General features: G+C 41.4%; 1 protein-coding gene across 4 annotated transcripts in view; it reads right to left on the bottom strand.

Moving 5' to 3' along the window:
- Positions 1-21779, bottom strand: part of ST8SIA4 (ST8 alpha-N-acetyl-neuraminide alpha-2,8-sialyltransferase 4) — a 63231-nt gene extending 41452 nt beyond the window's left edge. For 2 of the 4 annotated variants that reach the window (XM_041471616.1, XM_041471619.1), the window contains exons 1-2: positions 21324-21779; positions 16709-16840 (exon numbers count right to left, since the gene is read on the bottom strand). In XM_041471616.1, coding sequence (XP_041327550.1) covers positions 16709-16840; positions 21324-21436 — 245 coding nt within the window. In that variant the 5' untranslated portion in view covers positions 21437-21779. Of the gene's footprint in view, positions 1-16708; positions 16841-21111; positions 21284-21323 lie in introns of those variants that run through there. The other 2 variants (XM_041471618.1, XM_041471617.1) reach the window with 2 other exon arrangements.
- Between the last annotated feature and the right edge of the window lie 2002 nt (positions 21780-23781).

Below are 23781 nucleotides of genomic sequence, written 5' to 3'. Positions count from 1 at the left end.
AGAACACTACAGGCAGCCTTTTCCCACTACAATCCCAGAAAAAGACAGGCCCATCTATAACACCACTGCACCCTCAGAGAAAACCTACACCCTTTCTACAGAGTCATTGTTTCAACAGAAATACATCTGTCACTCCTGGAGGGCTGCAGCCACCATTCAATCAGACTGCTACCAGCACCCTGACCAACAGGGTGTCAAGCTGTATTCTGACCCTGTCAGTGTTGTTTTGTAATTACTGCATTTTTATTTTTCCTAATAAAGAACTGTTATTCCCATATCTTTGCCTGAGAGATCCTTCATTTCAAAATTATAGTAACTCAGAGGGAAGGGGTTTACATTTTCCATTTCAAGAGAAGCTCCTGCCTTCCTTAGCAGGCGCCTGTCTTTTCAAACCTAGACAGATTTTGGCACACAACATTGGGCATGAGGGCATCGAGAGAGAAAGGGTGAAAAAGGCAATAACAGTTCTTGAGTAACCTAATTTTTGTGTGCCCAATATAGAAACCTCGTTAAGTGTCACCATGTGGTCACCATGTGGTTTGGGTGTCACATGGTCCTGGCTATATTTCTCCCATTTGCAGGCCCTTATCTAAACATGGGTCCCATAATTAAGACTGCTGTGGCTGTTATCCCATTTTCTTTATGGGTTAATAAGGTGAGGAGTGATGAATCCATGGATTTTAAACTTCCTCTGGAAGGCGGGCACATGGATTCAGAGCTATCGCACGCTAACTGTATGTTTTAGGGGTTACTTTAATAATAGTACCTACTGTGAGGAAATGACACTGGGAGAAATCTTTTCCAAACCCTTCAATCAGCTCTTTGGGTCTACCCCACCAGTTTTTGAAGGGTTCAAATCTTCTCTAAATGCTAATGATATCATACAATGGTTGGTGTTGCTGACATGCCTGTTAAGCCTGTTCTATTTAGCATTCAGAGATAAGGAAAGATTGCCTTGGATAACCACCCTTATAACCTACCCCAGAGAAGAGGGATGCTGCCACAGAGCCTGACACTGCCCCAGAGACTAGGCATGCTACCCCACTGCCTAACCCTGCCCCACAGCCCCCCTCAAAAATAAACCACCCACTTTTGGTGGAGGTTCTATTAAAAGAAATACAGTAAATATGCCAGATCATGAAGGAGTACATTTCTCCAACTAGTGAAAAAACCTCCCCCTGCCTCGAAGAGGGAGAGTCTAATAGTGCAGCAGTAGAAACCACAGATGTTACAACCGTCCACGTTCCAATTAAACCACAAGGGCAGTCACAGGCAACAGCAACTGCCCCCTGTAGAAACAAAGTTTAAGATTAAGTCAAAGCACTCAGATAATATAAGAAAGGAGGGCCCTCACAATCTGCAGAGGAGCCAGAGGTTTAAATCATCACTGAGTCCCTGACATATAAAAGTCTCCATAATCTGCACAAAAACATTGTACGACAGGGGCATGAGACCTAGTTACTTCAAGTCTGGGACCTTATGGGTACAAGCATGCCACTAAATGGTGGTGAGGCAAAGAATTTAGGACCCTTGACCCAAGACTCAGTTGTGAATCGGAATTCATAAGGGAGCCAAGGCCCCTTTCCCTCTGGGAGCAGCTTTTAATGAGTGTAAGAAAGAGGTCTGCCCCCAGAAAGAGCACCATCATAGAATGTGCTAGAAAACCCTTGAAGAAGGGATCCAACAACTAAGAGAAGTGGCAGTATTAGAGGTACTCTTTTAGGAGGGATAAAAAGCATAACAATGACACTGACAAGGTCAGGTGCACAAGGCAAATGTAAAATCTAGCAAATCTACAGCCACATCAAAACCCCACCTTCATTACAGCAATATAGTGCAGCAGTAGAAACCACAGATGTTACAACCGTCCACGTTCCAATTAAACCACAAGGGCAGTCACAGGCAACAGCAACTGCCCCCTGTAGAAACAAAGTTTAAGATTAAGTCAAAGCACTCAGATAATATAAGAAAGGAGGGCCCTCACAATCTGCAGAGGAGCCAGAGGTTTAAATCATCACTGAGTCCCTGACATATAAAAGTCTCCATAATCTGCACAAAAACATTGTACGACAGGGGCATGAGACCTAGTTACTTCAAGTCTGGGACCTTATGGGTACAAGCATGCCACTAAATGGTGGTGAGGCAAAGAATTTAGGACCCTTGACCCAAGACTCAGTTGTGAATCGGAATTCATAAGGGAGCCAAGGCCCCTTTCCCTCTGGGAGCAGCTTTTAATGAGTGTAAGAAAGAGGTCTGCCCCCAGAAAGAGCACCATCATAGAATGTGCTAGAAAACCCTTGAAGAAGGGATCCAACAACTAAGAGAAGTGGCAGTATTAGAGGTACTCTTTTAGGAGGGATAAAAAGCATAACAATGACACTGACAAGGTCAGGTGCACAAGGCAAATGTAAAATCTAGCAAATCTACAGCCACATCAAAACACCACCTTCATTACAACAATTAACATCGATAACAACCAAGAGACAGTGGGTTCTGTTGCCAAGCTTAGAAATTACGATAGTATAATCAGTGGCCCGATGCAGGCTCACATCTCTGCTGTGATTAAGGACCACAAAGAAGAGATGAAGTAAGTAGTGAGAGAAGAGGCGAGGAGGAACAGTTCCCATAGGGCACCAGTGCAAGCCACAGGCCCCAAAGTCAGAGCCCAGTGTCCGCCAACTAAAAAGAGAGGGTACACCCCACAAGCTGACCTGTTGTTCTTCCTGCACAGCCATAAAGAAGACATGGGAAGGTAGAATGAAAAACCTACTTCTATCCTGGCTGCACGGGTGCATCAACTCAAGGAGAGAAACACTAACCAAGAGAGTTCCATTGAAGTGGAAGTAGCCTCAGCCTCCCATAAGCCAGCTGTCAGGTATGATCTGTCAAATCCCCTTGAAAGAACCTTTAATATGCATGCCCAAGAAGAAAATTATAACCAAGGCTAGAGGGGCCCTGCCTCTAGCCAAAAAGAGGCACAAGAAAACCAGTCTTTTAGACAATATAGATCCAATGACCTGGCACATCAGATTCACAAAAATATAAAGCATTAGTTAATACTAGTGTGCAGTGCACTCTAATGACATCAGGACATGTGGGGGCAGAACATGTTTATGTTGCCAGGGTAATAGGGTGTTATGGTTTCGACATGGGAGGAACATCACGGGATGTGATGTAAAAGCTTTTGTGTAACTGGCAGTCTGTTGAACCACTGAGAAGCTGGACACACCTCTGTGAAAGACACGTTAAAGATTAAAGAAATCCAGGAACTTCCTCTTTCCTGGCTGGGCCCAGGAAGCCTGCAGGGCCCTGTCCTGGGCTGGGCCAGGCAGGCTCTGCCACAGGGTGGGCTGGGCCCCTCTCTGGGGGCTTCAGGGGACTCCAAGCCCCATTCTGGCTGGGCTGGGCCCCAGCATCTGCCAAGTGGGAATGCGGGGGAAGCTGTGGAGCCCTGGCTGGAGCACAGCCAGCTGTGGCTGTTAAGATCTTGCCGCCAGGCCCCCCTCCCCTCAGTGTGGCTGAGACTAGAGGCAGCCCCTCAGCCACGCAGAGTGGCCTTGAGGCTGGAATTGAGCTTAGAGAAAACCAAAGACTAACCATGAAGCCAATCTTGACACAGCTCCAGCTGCAGCTCCTGCCACAAGTTACATACAGTCAGGTCAGGTGACTATTTGAAGGGCCCAGGTGACATGTTAATTCTTTCAGTGCTTCAATCCTCCCTCAAGTGAAAGGAACAAGATGCAAGAATGTGAAGGAACAACATGAAGACATCATGGTCAGTGAGGAAGAAGTCCCAGATGAGCGGGATGAGGACATGCCTTGATTTTGGAGCTGAAATCATCTTGTAAGCTATGGAGAAAGGACTTTTTCCCTATAATGCATGAAACTATGGGGAGATGAAGGGTTCAAACTGATATCAAGCAAAGGCTTCCATGTTTAAGTAAGCAGATGTTAAAGCAGCTGTGATCCCATGAGAAGTCTGAACAGAGAAAGAGTGTAGAGTAGTCCTGTGCCTCCAGGAGAAGATCTCCGTTCCCAGGGATGATGATGATGATTTTAGAAATAGATAATGAGAACTTCTCTTTTAATGAAAACTTGCCTTTAAAAAGCTCATCTTTAAAACAATACTCCATAAGTTGACATGGCTCATTGACAAGATGTGGGAAGGCTTGTGGAAAACGGGAGGGACTTCACGATGGCAGGGTTCCCTGAGCAGCTTTTATCTGTGAGGAAATTAGGAGCCACATGAGAACTGTTTTTCTTCCTCTTGCAGAGAAGTCTCCATAACATTAACAAGAGGGACTTCTCTCCCTAGGTGAACTGAAGAAAGACTATTCTAGAGGTGGTAAACTGACTGGAAATTTTAGGTTTTGTTTCTTTACATTGTCAGTGGGAAAGAAAGGTTGTTGGGGGAGGAGAAGTGTTCTGAAGGGGTTTTTTTGATTCTTACTACTTTTTTCTTTTAGTTACTATTAATAATTTTTTCTTTATACCCTTTTAAATTTTTGAGCCTGATTTGCCTTTCTTCTAATCCTATCTTCCTATCTCACAGCAGGAAGTGAGTGCATGGGTGACTGACCAGCACTGAAACATACCACACTCTTTAGCATATTAGGCTGGGAAATCTTAAAATTGGAGAAATATTAAATTGGCGAACCAAAACCACTACACAGGGGGATCACAGCAACTGACCCTGTTAAAAGTCAAGGTGAACCTAACTGAAAAAGAGTGGCAGAAACATCTTGTTCTAACCAGCCCAGAGGCCCCACGTATTCTAAGCACATACGTCCTCCAAAACAGCTATTACAAAGACCCAAAGAGACTCAGGTGGGCTTTTGGAATAGCTGCTGTAGAGGCAGAGGACATTAAGTTACTGAACACCTTGCCTAGACTATCAGAGAACCCATCTACAGAAAGACTCCTGAGGGTGAAAAAGTAGTAAGTATCAATTGCCACCTCGACAGTGCACCACCAGCAGTATCAGACAAATCAAGATGCCGTGATCCCCATCCACAAAACAACCCGTGAGCTAGAGAGCCAAGGGGTGGTCAGTAAGACCCCCTCACCCTTCAACAGTCCCTTTAGCTGTGTGTAAGTCTGACAGAAAATACAAATTGATTGAAGACTATTGTGGCTTAAAAAAAATAACTCCACTGCTGAGCACTGCTGTGCCAGACACATTGGAACTCCAGTACAAGCGGGAGTCTAAGGCAGCAAAGTGGTATGCCACTATTGACACTGCTAATGCATTTTTCTCCATTCCTTTGGCAGCAGAATGCAGGCCTCAATTTGCTTTCAGCTAGAGGGGGCATGCAGTACACCTAGAACCAACTGCCCCAAGGGTACAAACACAGCCCCACCACCTGCCATGGACTGATCCAGGCTGCACGAGAAAATTCAAGTGAAGCCCCAGAACATCTCCAATATATCAATGACATCACTATGTGAGGGAACATGGCAGTAGAAGTATTTAAGAAGGAAGATCATCCAGAATCTACTAGAAACTGGCTTTGCCATCAAGAAGAGCAAAGACAAAAGACCTGCCCAAGAGATCCAGTTCCTGGGCGTAAAGTGGCAAGACAAACTGCGTCAGATTCCCACTGAGGTCATCAACAAGATCACCACAATGTCTCCACTGACCAGCAAAAAGGAAACAGAAACTTTCCTAGGTGCCACAGGTTTTTGGAGAATGCACATGCCTAAGTACAGCCAGATTGTGAGCCCTCTCTACCTGTTTAGCTTCAAAAAGAACAATTTCCACTAAAACCCTGAACAGCAACAAGCCTTCACCCAAATCAAGCTGGAGATCACTCATGCAATAGCCCTTAGCCCAGTCAGGGCATGACCAAAATTAATGAATGTGCATTATTCTGCAGCTGAGCACAATGGCTTATCCTGGAGCCTGTGGCAGAAGGTGCCTAAAGAGACTTAGGCCAACTACTAGAATTCTAGAGCCAAAGTTACAGAGCATCTAAAGCCAATTACACTCCCAGAGAAAATAAAATCTTGGCCATCTATGAAGGAGTTCAAGCCAGCTCAGAAGTAACTGGCACAAAAGCAGAACTCCTCCTAGCACCCCAACTACTGGTGCTATGGTAGATGTTTTAAAGAAAGGCTGCCTTTACCCACCATGCCACTGATGCCACATAAAGCAAATAGATTGCCCTTATCACACAGTGTGCTGGTATTTAAAACCCAAATCACCCTGAGATTTTAAAAATAATTACAAACTAGCCAGAAAATGAAAACTTTAGTCTCACTAACAAAAAAGAGCAAGAACAAGTGACAGGGGCTGAAGAAGCTCCATCGTACAATCAACTACCAGCAGAAAAAACACAATACACTCTTTTCACTAACAGTTCCTGTCACATCATAAGGATGAAACAAAAGTGGAAAGCAGCCGTATAAAGCCCCAAACGACAGGTTGCACAAGCTACTGAAAAAGAAAGTACATCAAGTCAACTTACTGAACTCAAGGTCGTTCAGCTGGCTCTAAACATTGCTGGAAGAGAAAAGCAGCCAAAGTACAAAGTATACCTTTGTGTCAATCTGTGCATAGTAGACAATGCTCTATAAGGCTAGCTAGAAAGCAGAAAAAAGTCAATTGGTAACATAAAAGAAAAACCAATCTGGGATACTAATGAGTGGAAAGACATTTTCCACATTTCCACCTACACTCAGTTAGAAAAAGCTATCTGTGATAGGCCATCACGTAGATGTCCCCAAAAGTCAGGCTAATAAAGAGCACCAAAACAATAAACAAATAGATCAGGCTGCGAAAATAGAGGTGTCACAGATAAACTGAGATTGGCAACATAAGGGGGAAGCTGTTCATAGCTCAACAGGCTCATGATGGTCATCAAGACAGAAATGTTACCTATAAGTGAGCATGAGACTAAAGGCTAGATCTAACCATAAACAGTATTTCTGAAGTTATCCATGACTGTGAGACGTGTGCTGAGATCAAATAGGCTAAGCGAGTGAAGCCACTATAGTATAGTGGGCAATAGTCCAAATACAAGTATGGGGAAGCCAGCAAATTGACAACATCATCCTTCCCCAAACCCGCTGAAACAGAGTGGAAATTTAACAGGGCAGAAATCCATTTCGGATTTAGGTGAAACATGCTGTTTTGAATTATTAAGTCTGTAGCTTGCTTGCATAGATGAAACATGCTGTTTTAACTTGTTTAGTCTGTTAACTCGTCTGTGCCTGTTCTCACAAAAAGCCTGGCTCGCAAAACTGCCTTGGCCAAGGAAAAAGAATGCAGATTTCCAAGCTAGAAGGAAGATAAGAGGGGCTCCTTGAACTTTGAAACTTTGAAAGACGAGAGCCAAAGCTGAGGCTGCAAGAGACGGACAGGGTGACCAGAGAGTTCTCTGTACAGGAGTGATAAGGACTAGTTGCAAGTTGTAACATGAAGCCAGTAAAATGAATACGCATGAACCTATTGTGAAACTCCATGCGTATGTACAAGTAAGGGGCATAAAAAAGGTTTGGGAATTCTCAGGGGTGCATACGTCCTTTGGGGGAAACGATCATGTATCTGGCACTGTAATAAACATACCAGCTTTACAACTTTTACAAGTTGTAGAGTTGTTTTTTTCCGCAAATCACCACCAAGGGAAGTGCTGCATACTAATCATGGTGGAAGCCATCACTAAATATTTAGAAACCTACCCTGTGACTCATGCTACCCATCAAAACACAATCTTAAACCTAAAAAAGCAAGTCCTATAGAGACATAACACCCTAAAAGAATAAAGGTAGAAAAGACCCATTTGTAAGGGGTCTTCTTTCAAGAGCAACCTTACAAACACCTAGGCCAAAAACCTAATAGTATTAAATGCATATATCATATCCCTTATCATGCACCAGCTGCCAAGAAAGCTAAACAGTACAGCAAACTACTTAAGACTATCCTAAAAGCACTTGGTAGGAAAACCTTCAGAAATAAGAAAATGAACTTAGAAAAACCAACTAAATGGTCAGAGAGTCCATCAATCAAGCTAACGCTGCCTAGTCGAAAGCTGGCATATAGTAGATAAAGTCCCTGTGGTACACATGAAAGGTGTTTTAGGAAAGAGTATTTAAATTAGTCCCACTTCAGGCAAAGGCAAACCCATCCATAAGACTGTTTTTTGCTCAAAGATCTAGTTGCACATGCAGAAAGATAAACACATTGTGTGCCACAGAGGAATCTTCAGTAAGAACTGTATGCAAGGTTTCACTGTATAGAGTTTATTGCTTTACATATGATGCAGAAGGTAATAGAATAAGGGGTGGATAATGTTTTAGGTTGCAAATGAAAGGTGTGGCCAGAGATGTGTTTTCTATTGCCATCTGTTAAAACCAGGTGGGACAGTTTTCTTTATCTCTTCCACAACCAATCCTCCCTCTGGGGAGATATCTTCTGTTAATGGACCACTGAGTCTCACAGCATGACTGATAAAATTACATTAGCCCATTGTGAGATGTTCCACCCAGGGGGCAGAGCCAAGCATTCCTCCCTGAATATAATCTGAAATTTAGAACACTACAGGCAGCCTTTTCCCACTACAATCCCAGAAAAAGACAGGCCCATCTATAACACCACTGCACCCTCAGAGAAAACCTACACCCTTTCTACAGAGTCATTGTTTCAACAGAAATACCTCTGTCACTCCTGGAGGGTTGCAGCCACCATTTAATCAGACTGCTACCAACAGGGTGTCAGATCATATTCTGACTCTGTCACTGTTGTTTTATATTACTGCATTTTTATTTTTATTTTTCCTAATAAAAAACCTGTTATTCCTACTCCCATATCTTTACCTAAGAACCCCATAATTTCAAAAGTATAATAATTCAGAGGGAGGGGGTTTGCATTTTCCATTTCAAGAGAAGCTCCTGCCTTCCTTAGCAGGCACCTGTCTTTTCAAACCAAGACATGAGCAAAGCTTTACAAGCTTGTGTCCACCTGTGAAGCAGATATGTTTGTGAAGAAAGATCACATCTGAACCAAGTACAACACTCTTATGGAACAGACAGGAGTGCTGAGCTGGGGCAGGGTGTTTAGTACATAATAAATCTACTAGAAACTTTTGCCTCTGCAAGTCTACCAAGAAAAGAAGAAAAACAAAAAAATAATATTTTTCACTGTGGAATTTAACACAAAATTGATATTTTGTTGACTAAAAGAATGTTTTTTACATATTAAGCTTTGAAAGAAGAACTTCCATAGAGCACAACCATACAGGAAAACAAAACTAGAAATGTTATTCTAGCAGTTGCAACACTTAGTCATAGCCACAAAAGTGAAACAATCCCCCACAAATTAAAAGTCACGGACTATAGAAACACCCATGCTCACTAGCCAGCTCTTGTGTTACTGCCTCAAGAAAGAAGAATGTCTGAATCTTGCAACCAGCAACACTAAATACTTACCATGGAAAAGATCTTAAAAGCCACAGGCAAAACAAAACATAATAAAAATGGGTTTTAAGTAATTCCTCTCATTTCATAAACTTGGCCAAAAAAAAAAAAAAACAAAAAACAAAACAACAAAAAAAGGAAAGAATATCTGGAATGTGTTGAGCTACCTCTTACAGCTGTCACATATGAAGCAAGCAGCCTCAGAGCAAAGGCAACTTATGCTGAGGTATATAAGAGACTCAGAATATTAAAGCAGGACAGACAATCTTAAAATCCTTATTTTAACCTTTGGTATGGCCAGGCAAAGTATTTCTGTAAAAAGAAGATGACTCAAATTTGGCCTTTAAACTGAATGGACTTAAGTCTCCTTGGGTTTCATAGCTTAAATTCATGGGCACTCTACAACAGATAGATCAACCGATACAAAACAAAAAAGAGCAAGAAAGAAAGAATCACCCGATCTAGAAGCACTAAAAATTACTGCAATTATTCATCACATAGGGTGTAAAGGATAATACGAATCCACCAAAAGCTACGAACATCATCAGCCAAGCTATCAAGAAACTCATTTCACATGAACTTTGACTTGAGAAGGGATGACCACTGATGAGTCTCAAAACCCCAAAAACTTATGTGCAATGCACAGAAACTAGATTTACAATTACAAAAAGTCACATGATCACCAGATTTGTGTTAGTCCCTGTTATCCAGAAAAAAATGGCCTAAAACTGTCCATGTTAGCAAAAAAGTAGCAACATTTGTGCACGAACACAGTATCTTCTGTATTACTTTTAAAAGTAAGAGGAAGTCAGTGAAGTTATGCAAACAGTGTCAAAAAAGTAAAAGCACATTGGCTTTCATTATTCATTTGGTGGCTTACATTCAAAACTCATTTATCTATATGCTTATGGAAGTCCTCCAAAGAATTTCATGTGGACCTGAATTAGAATCAGATAATCAACCATTTACTTAACAGAGCTGAAATTTCCAAAATGTCTATGAAATTTATTTTTCAATAAAATGCTGAGATGGCAGAAGTCTCTAATCTTAGTATCTTCTCACATATTTAAAAATGTTTTCTTATCTGAAGCTGTCATTAGCATATTTAGTTAAATGTGCACACAGGTATTGCAGTATGCAGTGGAATCCTTATATGAGAGATATGCAATAATGTTAACATTAAAATATTTTTTCTTGATTCATCTGACTGTATCCAGGTATCTTCTAATACTGAAAGTAATATGATAAATAATGCAGAGTCTATGCTACTGTTTTAAGTTCCTCTGCACTACTGACTCACTGATACCATGGCGATAACAGTACTTCCGATATTCATGTAAGTGATAAGGAAAAAGAAAATACTGAGGGACACAACAAATACTAAGTGTACATACGTGAGTGTCTTAGTCAGTTTTGAGGCTGATTAGTAGTAACAACTTGTTTAAACTTCTGTCCCACAAAGAGTACCAAAAATAGCACAACAAGGTTATTCTGATTAAGACAAAACAAAATAATGACAAGTAAGTGTTAATCCGCTTCAAGCTGCATGTTAAATTCAAAAGTAAGCTCAACTGCAAAGGAAAAAAGAGCACTATTTTTAGCAAACCTTGAAGAAATGGTGTTCTGCAGCCTTAAGCTAAACTGTGTAAACAAACAGTTTCGTTTGAAGTGGTTTTCAAGTTTTTTTTATGACAAATTAAACGGTGTCAGGGCAGTTGAGACTGATGTGACTCACCCAAAACCTGAGCAGTTTTGTGGGCAGGTGAGACTGATGTGACTCACCCTTAACTGTAGCCAAGCAGCTGCTTGGAACATGTTTGCACGACTCAAAAAACCATAGTGTCATAATCTGTGACTGACCTGTGGTTTTTCTTTGATAAGCAGAAACAGATCTCCATAATATTTAAGTACCAGCTGACTCTGGGCTGTCTGATGAGTTCATATAACAGTAATGTCTCTGAACAGCTTTCCAAATGTTAAGACTATGTACTGCTCTGGGGCAACATGGTGAGATTTTTCTCATGATGCATTTTTCTAGTTTTATTTTGTACTGTGGTCTTTGTACCACAAAACTATCATACAATCTCAAACTGTTCTTCATCTGCCTCAGAAGTATGTGAATGTATGAAAGAAAATAGACCACTAGATGATTTGAATTTTAAGATTACAAACCCATGTATATTTTTAGACGTTCTTAAGAAAACTGAAATATGACAGTGAATGCTTTTTCTGGGAAAAGTCATTTTTGTAGAGGAAGGCAGTGCCACAAATCATTGCTGCTAGACTTGAGTAGACCCCCAGGTGTGAGGAGAAGCCTCTGGAGTGCATCCTAAGTGCCCAGAAGGGCTCACCAGCAATCACTTTATGGAACAGAGATCGACTTGATCCTCTCTGTGCCCACTGAAGATGTGCCTTTATCTCCATGTCTCCCAGCCCATGTTTATCTAATATGCTCCTAATAATCCTAATAATCCCCCCCCAAGGTGGGGACTTAACAACCTCCCCATGCACCTCTGTCAGTGCTTCCCTGGCCTTACTGGAAGCATAGCATTCCTCAGATCTTTTCCACAGCAGCTGAGGCTGCTCTTGTTCCTTATGCCTTGCTTAGGACTATATCTTACTCTTAGCAATATCCTTCATTTACCTGGGGATAAGAAACCACTTAACAATTTTTTTAAACTTTTATGCTATAGATTTCTAATCCCTCCCCTTAATCTCCTGCAGACTGTCTCTGACAGGCCTTCATAAACAACTCAACTTTCCAACCCTAGCAAGTCCTGACTCTGCTTTGCATTCTGCAGCTGGAAAGCAGAAGGTGGCTCTCAGCCTTTAGAATCACCAGGAATCACAGCCTAGATAAAACACGATTTTTTGCCAACTAAATTAATTTAAATTAAAAACAACATGAAAGAACAAACCCTATGGTAACAGAAGGTCACAGCTTGCTCTTGTACATGACTAGAGCTCCTGTTGGTGTCTTGAGAAGGCAGCGGGAACCACAGCTATTTTCACCTGTGCTAGGTTTTACTTTAGTCTAAAAGGATGTTTCAAGAAAAGCTCTTCCAGGAAAGCAGCCTTTAGGAACAGGATAGTTTGTGTTGGAAAAGGACTTGAAAAATCATCTAGTTCAACTAACTAATTTGGATTTGTTAAAAGCGTACCTAGCTGCAAATAACTCCGGAAGGGCTTCTAGGAATTCCCAGCTGATGGAGGCCACACAAACAGAAATGCTGTAATACAAGAGAGTGAGCATGCAAAAGGAAGAGGGATTTTAAACAGACCATGACTCAACTACTGCTTATCACAGGAAAGTCGTCCATATACGAGCTTTTGAAGAAGATAAGCAAGGTAGAGTAAGATAGATTGGCAAGCAAAAATCTCCTGAGGTTTACTAGGACTACACCAGACCAAAGAACCCTGGATTCTATGTCTTTGACACAAAAACAACCACAAAGAAACGGTGCAAATGGCTTCAGAACATTGCTCCAAAAGCTTCAGAGCAGTTGTAATGCTCCATTGCTGAATCCGTATTTACTGCTTAGCAATTGTAGTGCTCCTTTGCTGGCTCTGTGTTTACTACTTGCATTTCAGGGACATGTCACAGCTGTTTCACACTAACTTGTAAGACAAAAATTGATAATAATCTGAACCTTTTGAAGAAGAAGATGCTTCGTTTTTTAGGTGCTGCTGACACCTTACAAATTCTCTGACGCTTTTCTGACAGGAAATAGTCTCTGTTACATTGCAGAGATAAATACATTCCCAATGTTACATTGCAGAGATAAATACATTCCCAATGTACTTATTGAAAAATTTGCCTTCCTGCAATTCATAATCTTCTTCTGCTCCTTTCAGCATAAATTCCCATATTTATTTAAATGTAAGTAGAAAAAAGTCACAGACATCAAACTGTAGTTCATTTCATGCAGGTCACAGATGTGCTGTCGTCAGCCCTGTGTGGAAGGCTTTCACAAACAGGTTTGTACCATGTCAACCACATCCCTACTTTCTGAAACTATAGCCTTCATTACAAATGAAGTCTCCTTATTTCTATAAGCATAAGGAAAACCTTCACATTGCCACAGAGTGTAGAAAGGACATAAGACATAAAACCTTAGCAGATCGTGGACTCCTCTCCATGACTGAAATAACTCAGATAGAAAAGGGAGCCAGGAAAGCAGTCTTCTTCCCTTTGTGACAGGAATCATCAATTCTTCTTCAAAGAAGTTGCCAGCAATGAGAAGTTAACATCAGTTGCAAAAATCAGTCTCCCACTAAACCAGTCATTGCAAAGGCAGCACATTTCACACTGTCCCAAGTAATTAGTAATAACCAAAATTTTCATCTCAATCACAGAAAGTCTAGCTCTTTCTTAAGCCTGCTTAGTATCTCCAAAAGGCTGCTGCCTTCCCAAGAGGGCTGCTACACCTCAAAGACTGCCTTCTCTGGCTGCAAAGTTCTAGAACACCAGAAATCCACTGGAAGCCTTCCATCCTTCCGTGGGGTCCTGATAAAGAAGATTTACCACTCACTGACTTTTATCTGAGCCTGGCTTTGCCAAGAATTCCTAAGGCCTTTGAGGCTGATAGACACATCACTAACTTGAGCAAAAATAAAATCGCCAGAGATGACGCCCACGAAGTCAACAAAGCAATAGCAAAGCATAATATTCTAGATGCCAATCAAGATTTGACACATCATTGACCAATAGTCCTTGCACATAGCAAAAAAAATACTTTCTACAATTTGAAAATTGCTAATGTGGGTGGCACATTTGTGTCCTGAAGTAGGACACAAAAACATCTGTCATTTATGGGTGACTGTAAGTTTTATGAAATATTTTTATGATGCACACTAATGACTTCACAAATTATTTCTCTTCTACTTAGAAATGACAACATTTTTATACATGACTCAACAGGCACTAGCTTGTTTTTTGTTTCTCTCTTACTGTTACTTCCTATGGTCACACCACAAGACTACCAATCACTCTTATGTCAACCGCTGCAATTATAGACAATGAATCATCTTCATAGTCTACACAGTGCATGTAACATATTATGGAGGGCTAAGCAGTTAGTTAAACCACAAGAATACTGTACGACTTTGATAGACACTTTTAAGTTAGTCCTGATAGGTGTGTAAGTGTAAAACTACAGCTAAAATGCTTCTTACTGTTGTAACATGGAAGAAAGGTGTATAGCAAACCACCTGAAAAAGTGAGAGAATGTACATAATTTAGTCAACATCAGACTGAAAAGACATCATAAGGGGTTGCATGCAGCTTCCTCAGTGAAAAGCCTCCTGGATATCCCTCCCTCACCACTAACACCATAACTGAATGTGCTATGTATGTCAGCAAAGAGGATTTCTGGAAAGATGTCTGGCAGATAGCACTGACTCCTTTTGTAGAGTTCATGTCAACTTTTGGCCCTAAGTCACATTAATCTAAAATCTAAAATAATTTTCTGGTTCACACCTACTCTCTGCCCCAGAGTTCATTAAGGTAAGTTTTCCTCGGAAAACAAGACTGGCCATGTGGACTTCTAAATAATCTCAGCTTTATGCCCTCTATGGTACTGAAAATCTTTGAAAATCTTTGAAAATCTTACAATGGAAGAATTGTGGTGGAACCTCTACTTCTAGTACTTAAGCCAGTGCACAAGATACACTGTTTTCTTCACTATACTAACGAGACAAAAAAGACCCCCTTCCCTGCACAATATTTTTAAAAATCCCGCATATAAAAGTGGTTCTTAGGTACACAATAGTGATTTATTAAATAAGAGAAATTTCCCTCTGTGGAAACAATAAAGAAAAAAGTTATTTTGAATCTCATTAATCTAGCAGATTGAAATGATACACATGTATTAACAGGATGAAAAAATACTAAAGCATTCTCTACTGTTTCACCTCTTTGTCTGAATAATATATTTTGCATTTGGAACAGGTGGAAAATTGGCAAAACACAAGCTTAATTTTCTCTCTTGATTTTAATCAAAAAGTTATTGTAATATTTTTTCTTGTTTGTTGTTTGGCTTGAGCAGCAAAGCGTATTGGTTTTAAATGATACTCAAATTTTCAGTAAAATGACTGAGAATAATTGTCTCTACTTATAGTCACTCAATCACTTCCAAATCAGCTTACTTCACAAGTAGAAAAAGCTGTTTTCTCCCAACTTTTGGACCCATAACTCATGATACATACCTTTCTGAGCTACCTTTCTCTTCTGCATGCTTTAGAATTAGGGACATAAAATAGCAGTCATTAAAAAATCCCTAAATTTCTCCTTCAGAGAAGCCATGCTTTTATACATGGAAACAATGCCTGATTAAGGGGTTTGTAAACTGTCCTTTAATTTAAAAAAAAAAATTAAAAATAAAAAAATTTCAAAGTAGAAAGGGAAATCACATAGAAACCACATTTTAATTAGAACACATTACTATTCAAAATCTTAATATTCAGAAATCAGGTCTAATCTGCTATGTGATTGTTGTTAAAAATAGTTACTTTCCTTCATTTTTCATATAATGTGACGCTCCTAGATCTCCACACTGCCAATCCACACTCCATATGCCTCTCTCATGGGCCATCTTCCTGATGAAGATGCGGAAGATACGACACCACACACTCAGAGGCATCTTGCTACACTCTGTGGCCCCAAGGTGACTGTAGAGACACATCAGAACTATAACACAGTTCAACTCTGCTAGTGGGTTACCCCCTCAGCATAAGTCTAAGGCTCTTTTTAGCCTGGCATGAAGAAAGGAAACTGCTTAAGACACAGCTATGGTCAGTGTCTGACCCTGTGATGTGGACCAGCCACAGCCTCAAGTGGATTCACAACACTTGATGGCCCAGCTATTGACTCCCAGCTGCCTCTCCAGTCAAGGGAGGAAAACTGGTATGCTTAGGATACTTTCACCTGTTCTATATCAAACCTTTAGGATGAGAGAAAATCAGGTCCTAAAAGCACCAGTTTCTCACCACTGACTGTGGAAGAGTTCTGGACAACCAGCTTAAATATGGACATGAATAATAGAGATTGATTGCACAGGTCTTAGAGTCACAGCCAGATGAAAACATTTTATTAATTCTTATGAAGGATGACTTTGAAGCCCAATGTCATGCACTTGCATTTAACACTGAAATCTAAATAGATACAGTGTAAAAACATCCACCTCAAATGTAAATCAAATTACTGTTTTATAGACCAAAGGAATTATAAAGCAATATGAATGAAAATAATCATAGAGAAGGTGAAATTAATTGCTTTTTTATTTAAGAAACTCACCTTATTTCCATTACCAAAGAAGAATTGATTTTCCAACCTTCTGCAGCATGTTGGAAAATTGAGGAGCCACCCTTTCGAATTATCTTATTGGAGCTATTGATCATTGATCTACTCAAACTCAGTACACCATCTCTGCAATGCAATATAGAAAACACACAATTACGTCAAGGTTAACGCCAGTTTAAGTAATTTATATCCCAAGCACCAGCGATATATCCTTTTATTCACAACAAAAATAAGCAACTATCGCTTAGCTTTCTAAAGAAAATAAACTGTAACAGAAAAAAATCTATGACACAGCCATCTGTAATAGTTAAATATGCAAATTAAGAGTTTAAATTTGTTTACATTTGTAATGGAATAGACATCACAAGAACTACAATAAACTCCAAATTGTGAATCTGGACAAAACTTCATTATGATTGTGAGGCAGATTCTGCATTTCTAGGTTCCAAGTTTCTAGTATTAAACTAAGAATCAAGTGTTTCATTTCAAGCCTTTGCCCAATTCATAATCTGCAATACTGGTTTAACAGATATCTTTGGCCTCCTGCTTAAAAACGCTAAAGATTTTTAAGTATGGAATTCTGGAGCTTAATTGTATACAAAATACAAAATTTTACTAACACGTCATGAAACTTTTGCATGCACACATCTAAAACATTCCAATTGTCTTATCCTGTCCATCAATCTTATAATTGTAACTTTTTGGCAAGGTAACATTAAAAAATAAATACAGTAAGCTTTGGGTGATTACCACTGAACATCTGGTGAGCTAGCACAAGTTGCAGTGATATTAGCCAATAGGATAACATAAATGGGACAGAGAAGTCCAAACACTACAAGCACAACTTAAGGTGTTATGACAAAAAATAATTTTTATCTCCACATCTTTCCATTATCATCCACAGTGTATCATCCACAGTCTTTTAGATGCCAGAGCAATGTTCAGGTGAGTTCAAACATAGCTGTTAATCACAAATATATCAAAGCTGTTGGATGTAAAAGTCCACCACAAAAAAATGTCTTGTAACTCAGGTGTGCACAGGACAATAATATACAGAAATCTGTTTTGTCTGTTGAATAAACATGCTCTGAAATACTGCCAATAACAATAACTTTACTTGGAAACAGAATATCTCACCACAGCCCTTCAATGAACAAAATGGTAAAGATGTGAGATTGAAAGCTTTCCAGAATTGCTGACTTTTGTTTTTCTGTGGCTGTAAGCTTTGATAACAATGACATCAATGCCCTTAGTAAGAAACACAGCAACATTACTTGCAATATTATTGTAATAATATTGTAAGGATTATTTACAATAATACTTAGTAAATTATACAAAAGACTAATCCCAAGCTAACCTGCAACAGGACATTAATTAAGTTAAATTAACAAAACTGGTAATATGTATAATTTCTAAAATGTGCTGTCATTGCAAAAGCTCCTATAACTAACAAACCATTACCATCCTCTTCACCAAAACCATCCTGCATTACTTGCAGCTCCCCTTCTCCCTCACCTTCACATGTCAACACCCTGGAGCCCAGACATCACACTGATGCAGAGGTAAGGCTGCCATCTACCAAAAACCTACAACTTTAGGTTCATGACCTGTACGCAAATTACCCAAATCCTGCTGACTTGAAGGCACGGGAAGATGCTGCAGAAATCCCTAAATCCAATAGCCAGAATCCAATAATACCTTTTGCTATATAAATTTTTTTTATTCTCTAAAACTTTTCCAAAATCATTGTAATAATATTAATTACATATATATTCCTGCATGCATTTTCTACATGCATAGAGTGCATGCATCTAAAGGAAAATGACCAAATTACATCCAGGTAAAGCTCTCAGTCTAAGGATACTTCAGAGATGTCTCTAGTTTATTCTAGGTTAAATATTATTTAGTACACACTTGAACAGTGAAACAAGTGACAAAACTTAGCAACAAAATGCATTGCCCACACTTAAACCATAGCACTTGAAATGTGGTTGATGTCCATAGTCACAATATACAACTGCAGTGAGTTACACAAGATTGTACAACGAAAAAATGTTAAATTATGTTCTTATGAAAGAAGGTCCTAGGCACATTGTGTTAAAGTTATTACTACGAACACAAATGTCCTCATTTAGATGCTCCTCTCTCTTTTATTAGATTAATTTCCGCTTAAAGCAATATTAAATAAACTAATACATAAAAATCAAAACTTTCTCCAGGTAATTCTTCATTGTGTAAATAAGTGAAAGAAATGTGGATTATTTTGTATCTTCTAGAATCATTGCAAATCCTCTCTGATTTAACTGAAAGAGCTGCCATACTGTGGCAGTAACTTACAGCTGACCGTGTCAGCCTTCAGTTTGGATTACTTTGCCTGGTGACCAATCAGACCTATATAACAAGACTCTCTTCTCATGAAGATAGTTCATTAAACAAAGTGACTGACTTGGAGTGTATTCCTTATCAGGAGAAGATGACACTGCCTAAGCAACACTACTCTGCCCATAGCATGCACGTCTCATTACTTGCTTAACCTTTAAAGGGACATTACTGTCTGTTTGAATTAGGGTGCGCTTCACAGTAATTGTCCTAGCATATTTCTCTATGAAAGTGCACAGCTGGTTTAGAGTTTCTCATATAATTTGGAGCTGTATATAGTCAGTCCATTTTGGATTGTCTGGTGCCACTAATAACCATAAAATGGGCCACCTCGTACATTCATAACTTCTGAAAGTAAAACAACCCATGGAAAACTGACTTTGCTTGCCCACATGACCAGTCAAAAATAACCCAACGTCCCAAACACCTAATTCAGGAGAAAGGCAAGTGTAACATCAATAGGGGCAGCAGTTATGAGCAATACATTTTTAGGCTATTTTTTCTACTACATAGAGTAATGAATGGGATGACACGCTGTGAAGAGAAAAAATATTTCAGCAGACGAAATGAGTGGTACCATACAGCACAAGAAGTCTCCCTGATAAAGAAACAGAGATATCACAAATGACTAGTCAGAAGTATATTGCAGCTGTATTTTAAAAAGTTTGTTAGGAACATACATATTTATAACTGAACACACTTGTTTCCTTCCATTTAATATTAAAACAACAGTTCATTTTATGTGTCAAACAATGTGCAGTAAACAGAAGGCAGTTTTTTTTCTTTCCCAACTTATATACACTGATTTCTGAATAATTTCATCCGTTCCTTCTAGTCTGAGAGGAAGGAGCACATACTAAGAAACAGGGGTATCAATGACAATTTTACCTCACATGTTCATTTTCACGTCTGTTTTTACACAGCTGTAACCCCAAATTTTAAACTTCTGTACATCTCTTAAGAATATAGATAGCTTTGTGGTAGAAACTGGTTTACACCCAGGCTGAACAAGAGGAAGAGATACCAGCAGGTTGTGAAAATCTTGAAAAACAAAGGAAGCAAATATTGCATGCAGAGGTGAGGACAGCCCCTGTCCTCAGCATGTGCCGAGGCCACAGCTGCCCAGCCGTGCTCAGCTGCTTGTGTCCCCCTCCCTCACCGGACTGCCTGAGAAAGAGGGACATGCTTTCTGTCTTTAACTCCGGGGGCCAAGTAGCCCCCAATTTACTCAGCTTCCTCTAGTACTGTACGGGTACTTAAAATACCCGTATGCTTCCTCCTTAAACTAAGGCAAGGGCTTACACAAGAGGACAAAAATCTGCTGTGAAAGAATTCTACCCACAGTCGACATGCACAAGCAAACAGAAAGCAAGTTCCTACTTAGCTTTTATCCATTACATTGAAAGACCAAAAAATTTATGCATTGCTCCAGGGAAATCAAAATCTTATACACCTCCATGGGAAAACCAGCTTGGCTGAAAACCCAGCCAGCTGAAAAACCAGCTGAAAACTTCAGAGAACAGCTGCAAGTTGAGAGAAAAATGAGGAACGCAGGCATTCACGTACATAAAGAGAAAGCTGAAGTGCAAAGATAAAAATGGCAAGGAACTCTCTGCCTTTCGTTTTGAGTCAACCACAGGCAGCAAAGGGAGAGTATCTAACAGATGGTCTCAGCGAGGGACTAGACTTTTCGGTGGAGGCAGCTCGAAAGCTAAGGGGGATGACCCACACTTCCGTCAGAGCAAGAATCCTTAAGAAAAAGCCAAGTTAAGCAAAGCTTCCAGGCAAACATCAAAGACGGAAGCAGGCGTTCACCAGCATCCCAGCACGCTTGCCTGCGAAAGGCAAGGAACCCAGGCACAACGCGCTCCAGCGACTGCCGCCGCCCCCTCGGACCGTCCCGGCCTCCGGGGCAACCGCGCACAGGTGAAACTTCCCAGGAGCGCCCAGTTACGGCGGCTGAGAGGCAACTTCAGAAGCAGGGCAGTTCCCGTCCTTTCCCGTGCACTCATACCCACCCTGAGGCCGCCGAGCCCCGGCAGCAAGCCTCGCTCGCCACTCATCCCGCAGCGGCATCCGGGCCCGCCGGCAGCGTCGGCCAGCCAGAGCGCCGAGCTGCGCTGCCATCGCCGGTTGCGGGTCACAGCCCGAGCAGCGCCGGAGCACCTGACAACCCACACGGCCAGCCGCCCCCTCGGACCGCCCTCCCGTCGCGGCGCCCCGCAGTTACCCGGCGAGAGCTGCCTCCTGGCGCTCCTCCGTCCATGTTACTTCCTTCGTCTTATAGAAGATGAGGAGGAGACTTACGGTGCACACAGTCCACCTCTTCCTGACGGAACGCATGTCTTCTGCGAAACGCGGGCCCCCTCCCCCTTTTCCTTTGTTTATCAGAAGTGTGCTGGAACAGCTGCACACGCGGCACGAATTATTAAAAACACGGCGATGTAATTTTTGGTGGGTTTTTTTTTTTCCCCGAAATAATGACACAAGATAAAATAAAACCAGGCAGGAGCAGAGGCTGGAGGTTCTTTGGCGTTTAGTTTGTCTCTTTCGCCCTGCCAGGCAGCTGGGCTTGCAAGCGGTGACTCGCTCGCCTCGGCCGGGGAGACGAATCCGCGGCGTCGCTGTGCGTTAGGTGACCAGGGCCCAGCCAGGAAGTGCCCCGCCGTTCCCTCCAGGGTCCAGATCCCCTGCGGCGCCGCTCGGCCGAAGGTGCGGCCAGTACCGCCCTCGTCGGGGCGGGGATGGGGGCGGGCGAAGCGTGGCCAATGAGGGCAGAGCGGGTGGGGCCTTGGCGTGGAGAGGAGGGTGGAAGGACGCGGCCGGGGCGAGAGGAGGTGGGAGAGCTCCGCCGGGGACTCCGCCGGGGACTCCGCCGGGGACTCCGCCGGGGACTCCGCCGGGGACTCCGCCGGGGACTCCGCCGGGTTTGGGGGGCGTGTACTCCTCCTCGGGGTCGCGTATGTTTTGCCTGTGTCGCCAGTTGGGCGTCTGGAAGTGAGAGCGAAGGACTGTCAGTGCTGTGCCGCAGAAAAGGAACATACTTCAGAGAAGGATGAGGGGTTCTGGTCATTTGTTATTTTTTTTTCCCCTCGCTCCCGCTATGGTTGATTGTGGCTTGAACAAGGCACTGGAGGTTTTTCCTGGTCTTGCTGTCTCAAAGCCGCAGGAGAAGGCGGGAATGCGGAAGGGAAGCGACGTGACTCCCGCACAGACCCGCCTGGAGTCCTGGAGTCCGGCCAAATCCACCGCCCATGTCGCACTCCCCAGGGTCTTGTTTGTCCACACCGTCTCGACATGGCTGTTATTTTCTTTATTTCTGCTGAGACAGTTTCTCTGAAATGCACAAAAAAAACCTCCCAAAAAACAAAAACAAAACAAAACAAACAAAAAAAGGACAAACCACGAAACCCCAAAACGGAACAAAAAAACCCAAACCTTTGAGATGCAACATGCAACATGAAATGCAGCATGAAAATTAAATTACTGGCTAAATCCGCTTTTGTCAGTATTGTTTTGCCTTTTTCAAAGTGAGTGAACTGCCTTGGAGCTATGCTGATTCTGTGTGACAGGGATCTGCCCACAGCCCTGAAGTTTGCTTTTACTGAACAAGCAAGACCAATATGACATTTCTCCCACGGGGATCCAGGAAGGGTTTGTGGTAAATCTAGTGTGACTTCTCTTTCCTAGCTTAGATTACAAGCAAGAGCTCACAGGATGACAGAACCTTCCCTGGGTCTATTTGGTCTGGTATCTTGTATCCAGATCTGATCTGTAACAAACATTTCACATGGAGGATGCAAAAGGATGATGCATGGAGGATGCAAAAAAATTTGTAAGTAAGTACAGATTTTTCCTTTCCAGGAGAGTACTCTCTTGCAGGCGTGAGGAGTGAAGAAAGGTTAGAGAAGTTGTTGAAAATCTTAAGGCTGCTAATAGTTGTTATGTTGGAAAAATCAGTTGCGTGTAGTAAAAAACTTTTAATTCAGTCTCAGTGGAATGGAATGGAAATTGCAGTTTCCTTCCATACAAGCCAGATCAAGCTGCATTTTCTGTGCTCTTCTCTGCTGTGGCTCTGATAACTTAGTCTCAGAAAGTGATCTCTCTAAGGCATCAGCAGCAAAAGGAGAAAAACTCATTCTATCTGTGAGAATTAATTTCAAATTTCCCTTTGTATAATACCTGATATTCTTTTCTAAAAAAATAAAAAGTTGATTCCATGCAAAACCCTTCTTAATACCTTTGTAAAAACCATATCACATGTTCAGCCTAAAAGTCAGGATTCTGTCAATTCTGTTGAATATCTGTGATAATTTTTTTAATACCTTATGTAATTTTTGTATGTTGGATTATTTTTGTATTTAGATGGACTAATTAAAAATAGGTGTTGAAAATGTGTATAGAGGATCCCAAATTCACATGTCTTCAGAGGTGGTTTTACTCAGTTCCGTCCTCAACTGCCAAAGGCAGCTTATGATACAGTTAGCCACAGCAGCTCCTTGGTTTCATGCCAGGCCACATGTAGGTTCAGAAGAAAACAGTGTTGCCTCCATGTTCTTCTTCTCCTCTACCTACTGCTGCACTTCTTCCTCCCTGAAGGTTAAAACCCAGCTCCCCTGCTGCTTCATGAGAACTAATCCTCACCCCACACAAGAAATCCCTGCCTGCATTGCATCTCAGACACTTGA

Source organism: Pyrgilauda ruficollis, unplaced genomic scaffold, assembly GCF_017590135.1.
Source record: "Pyrgilauda ruficollis isolate IOZ18807 unplaced genomic scaffold, ASM1759013v1 scaffold271, whole genome shotgun sequence".
Lineage (NCBI taxonomy): Eukaryota > Metazoa > Chordata > Aves > Passeriformes > Passeridae > Pyrgilauda > Pyrgilauda ruficollis.
This window is presented reverse-complemented; position numbering and strand designations above follow the sequence as displayed.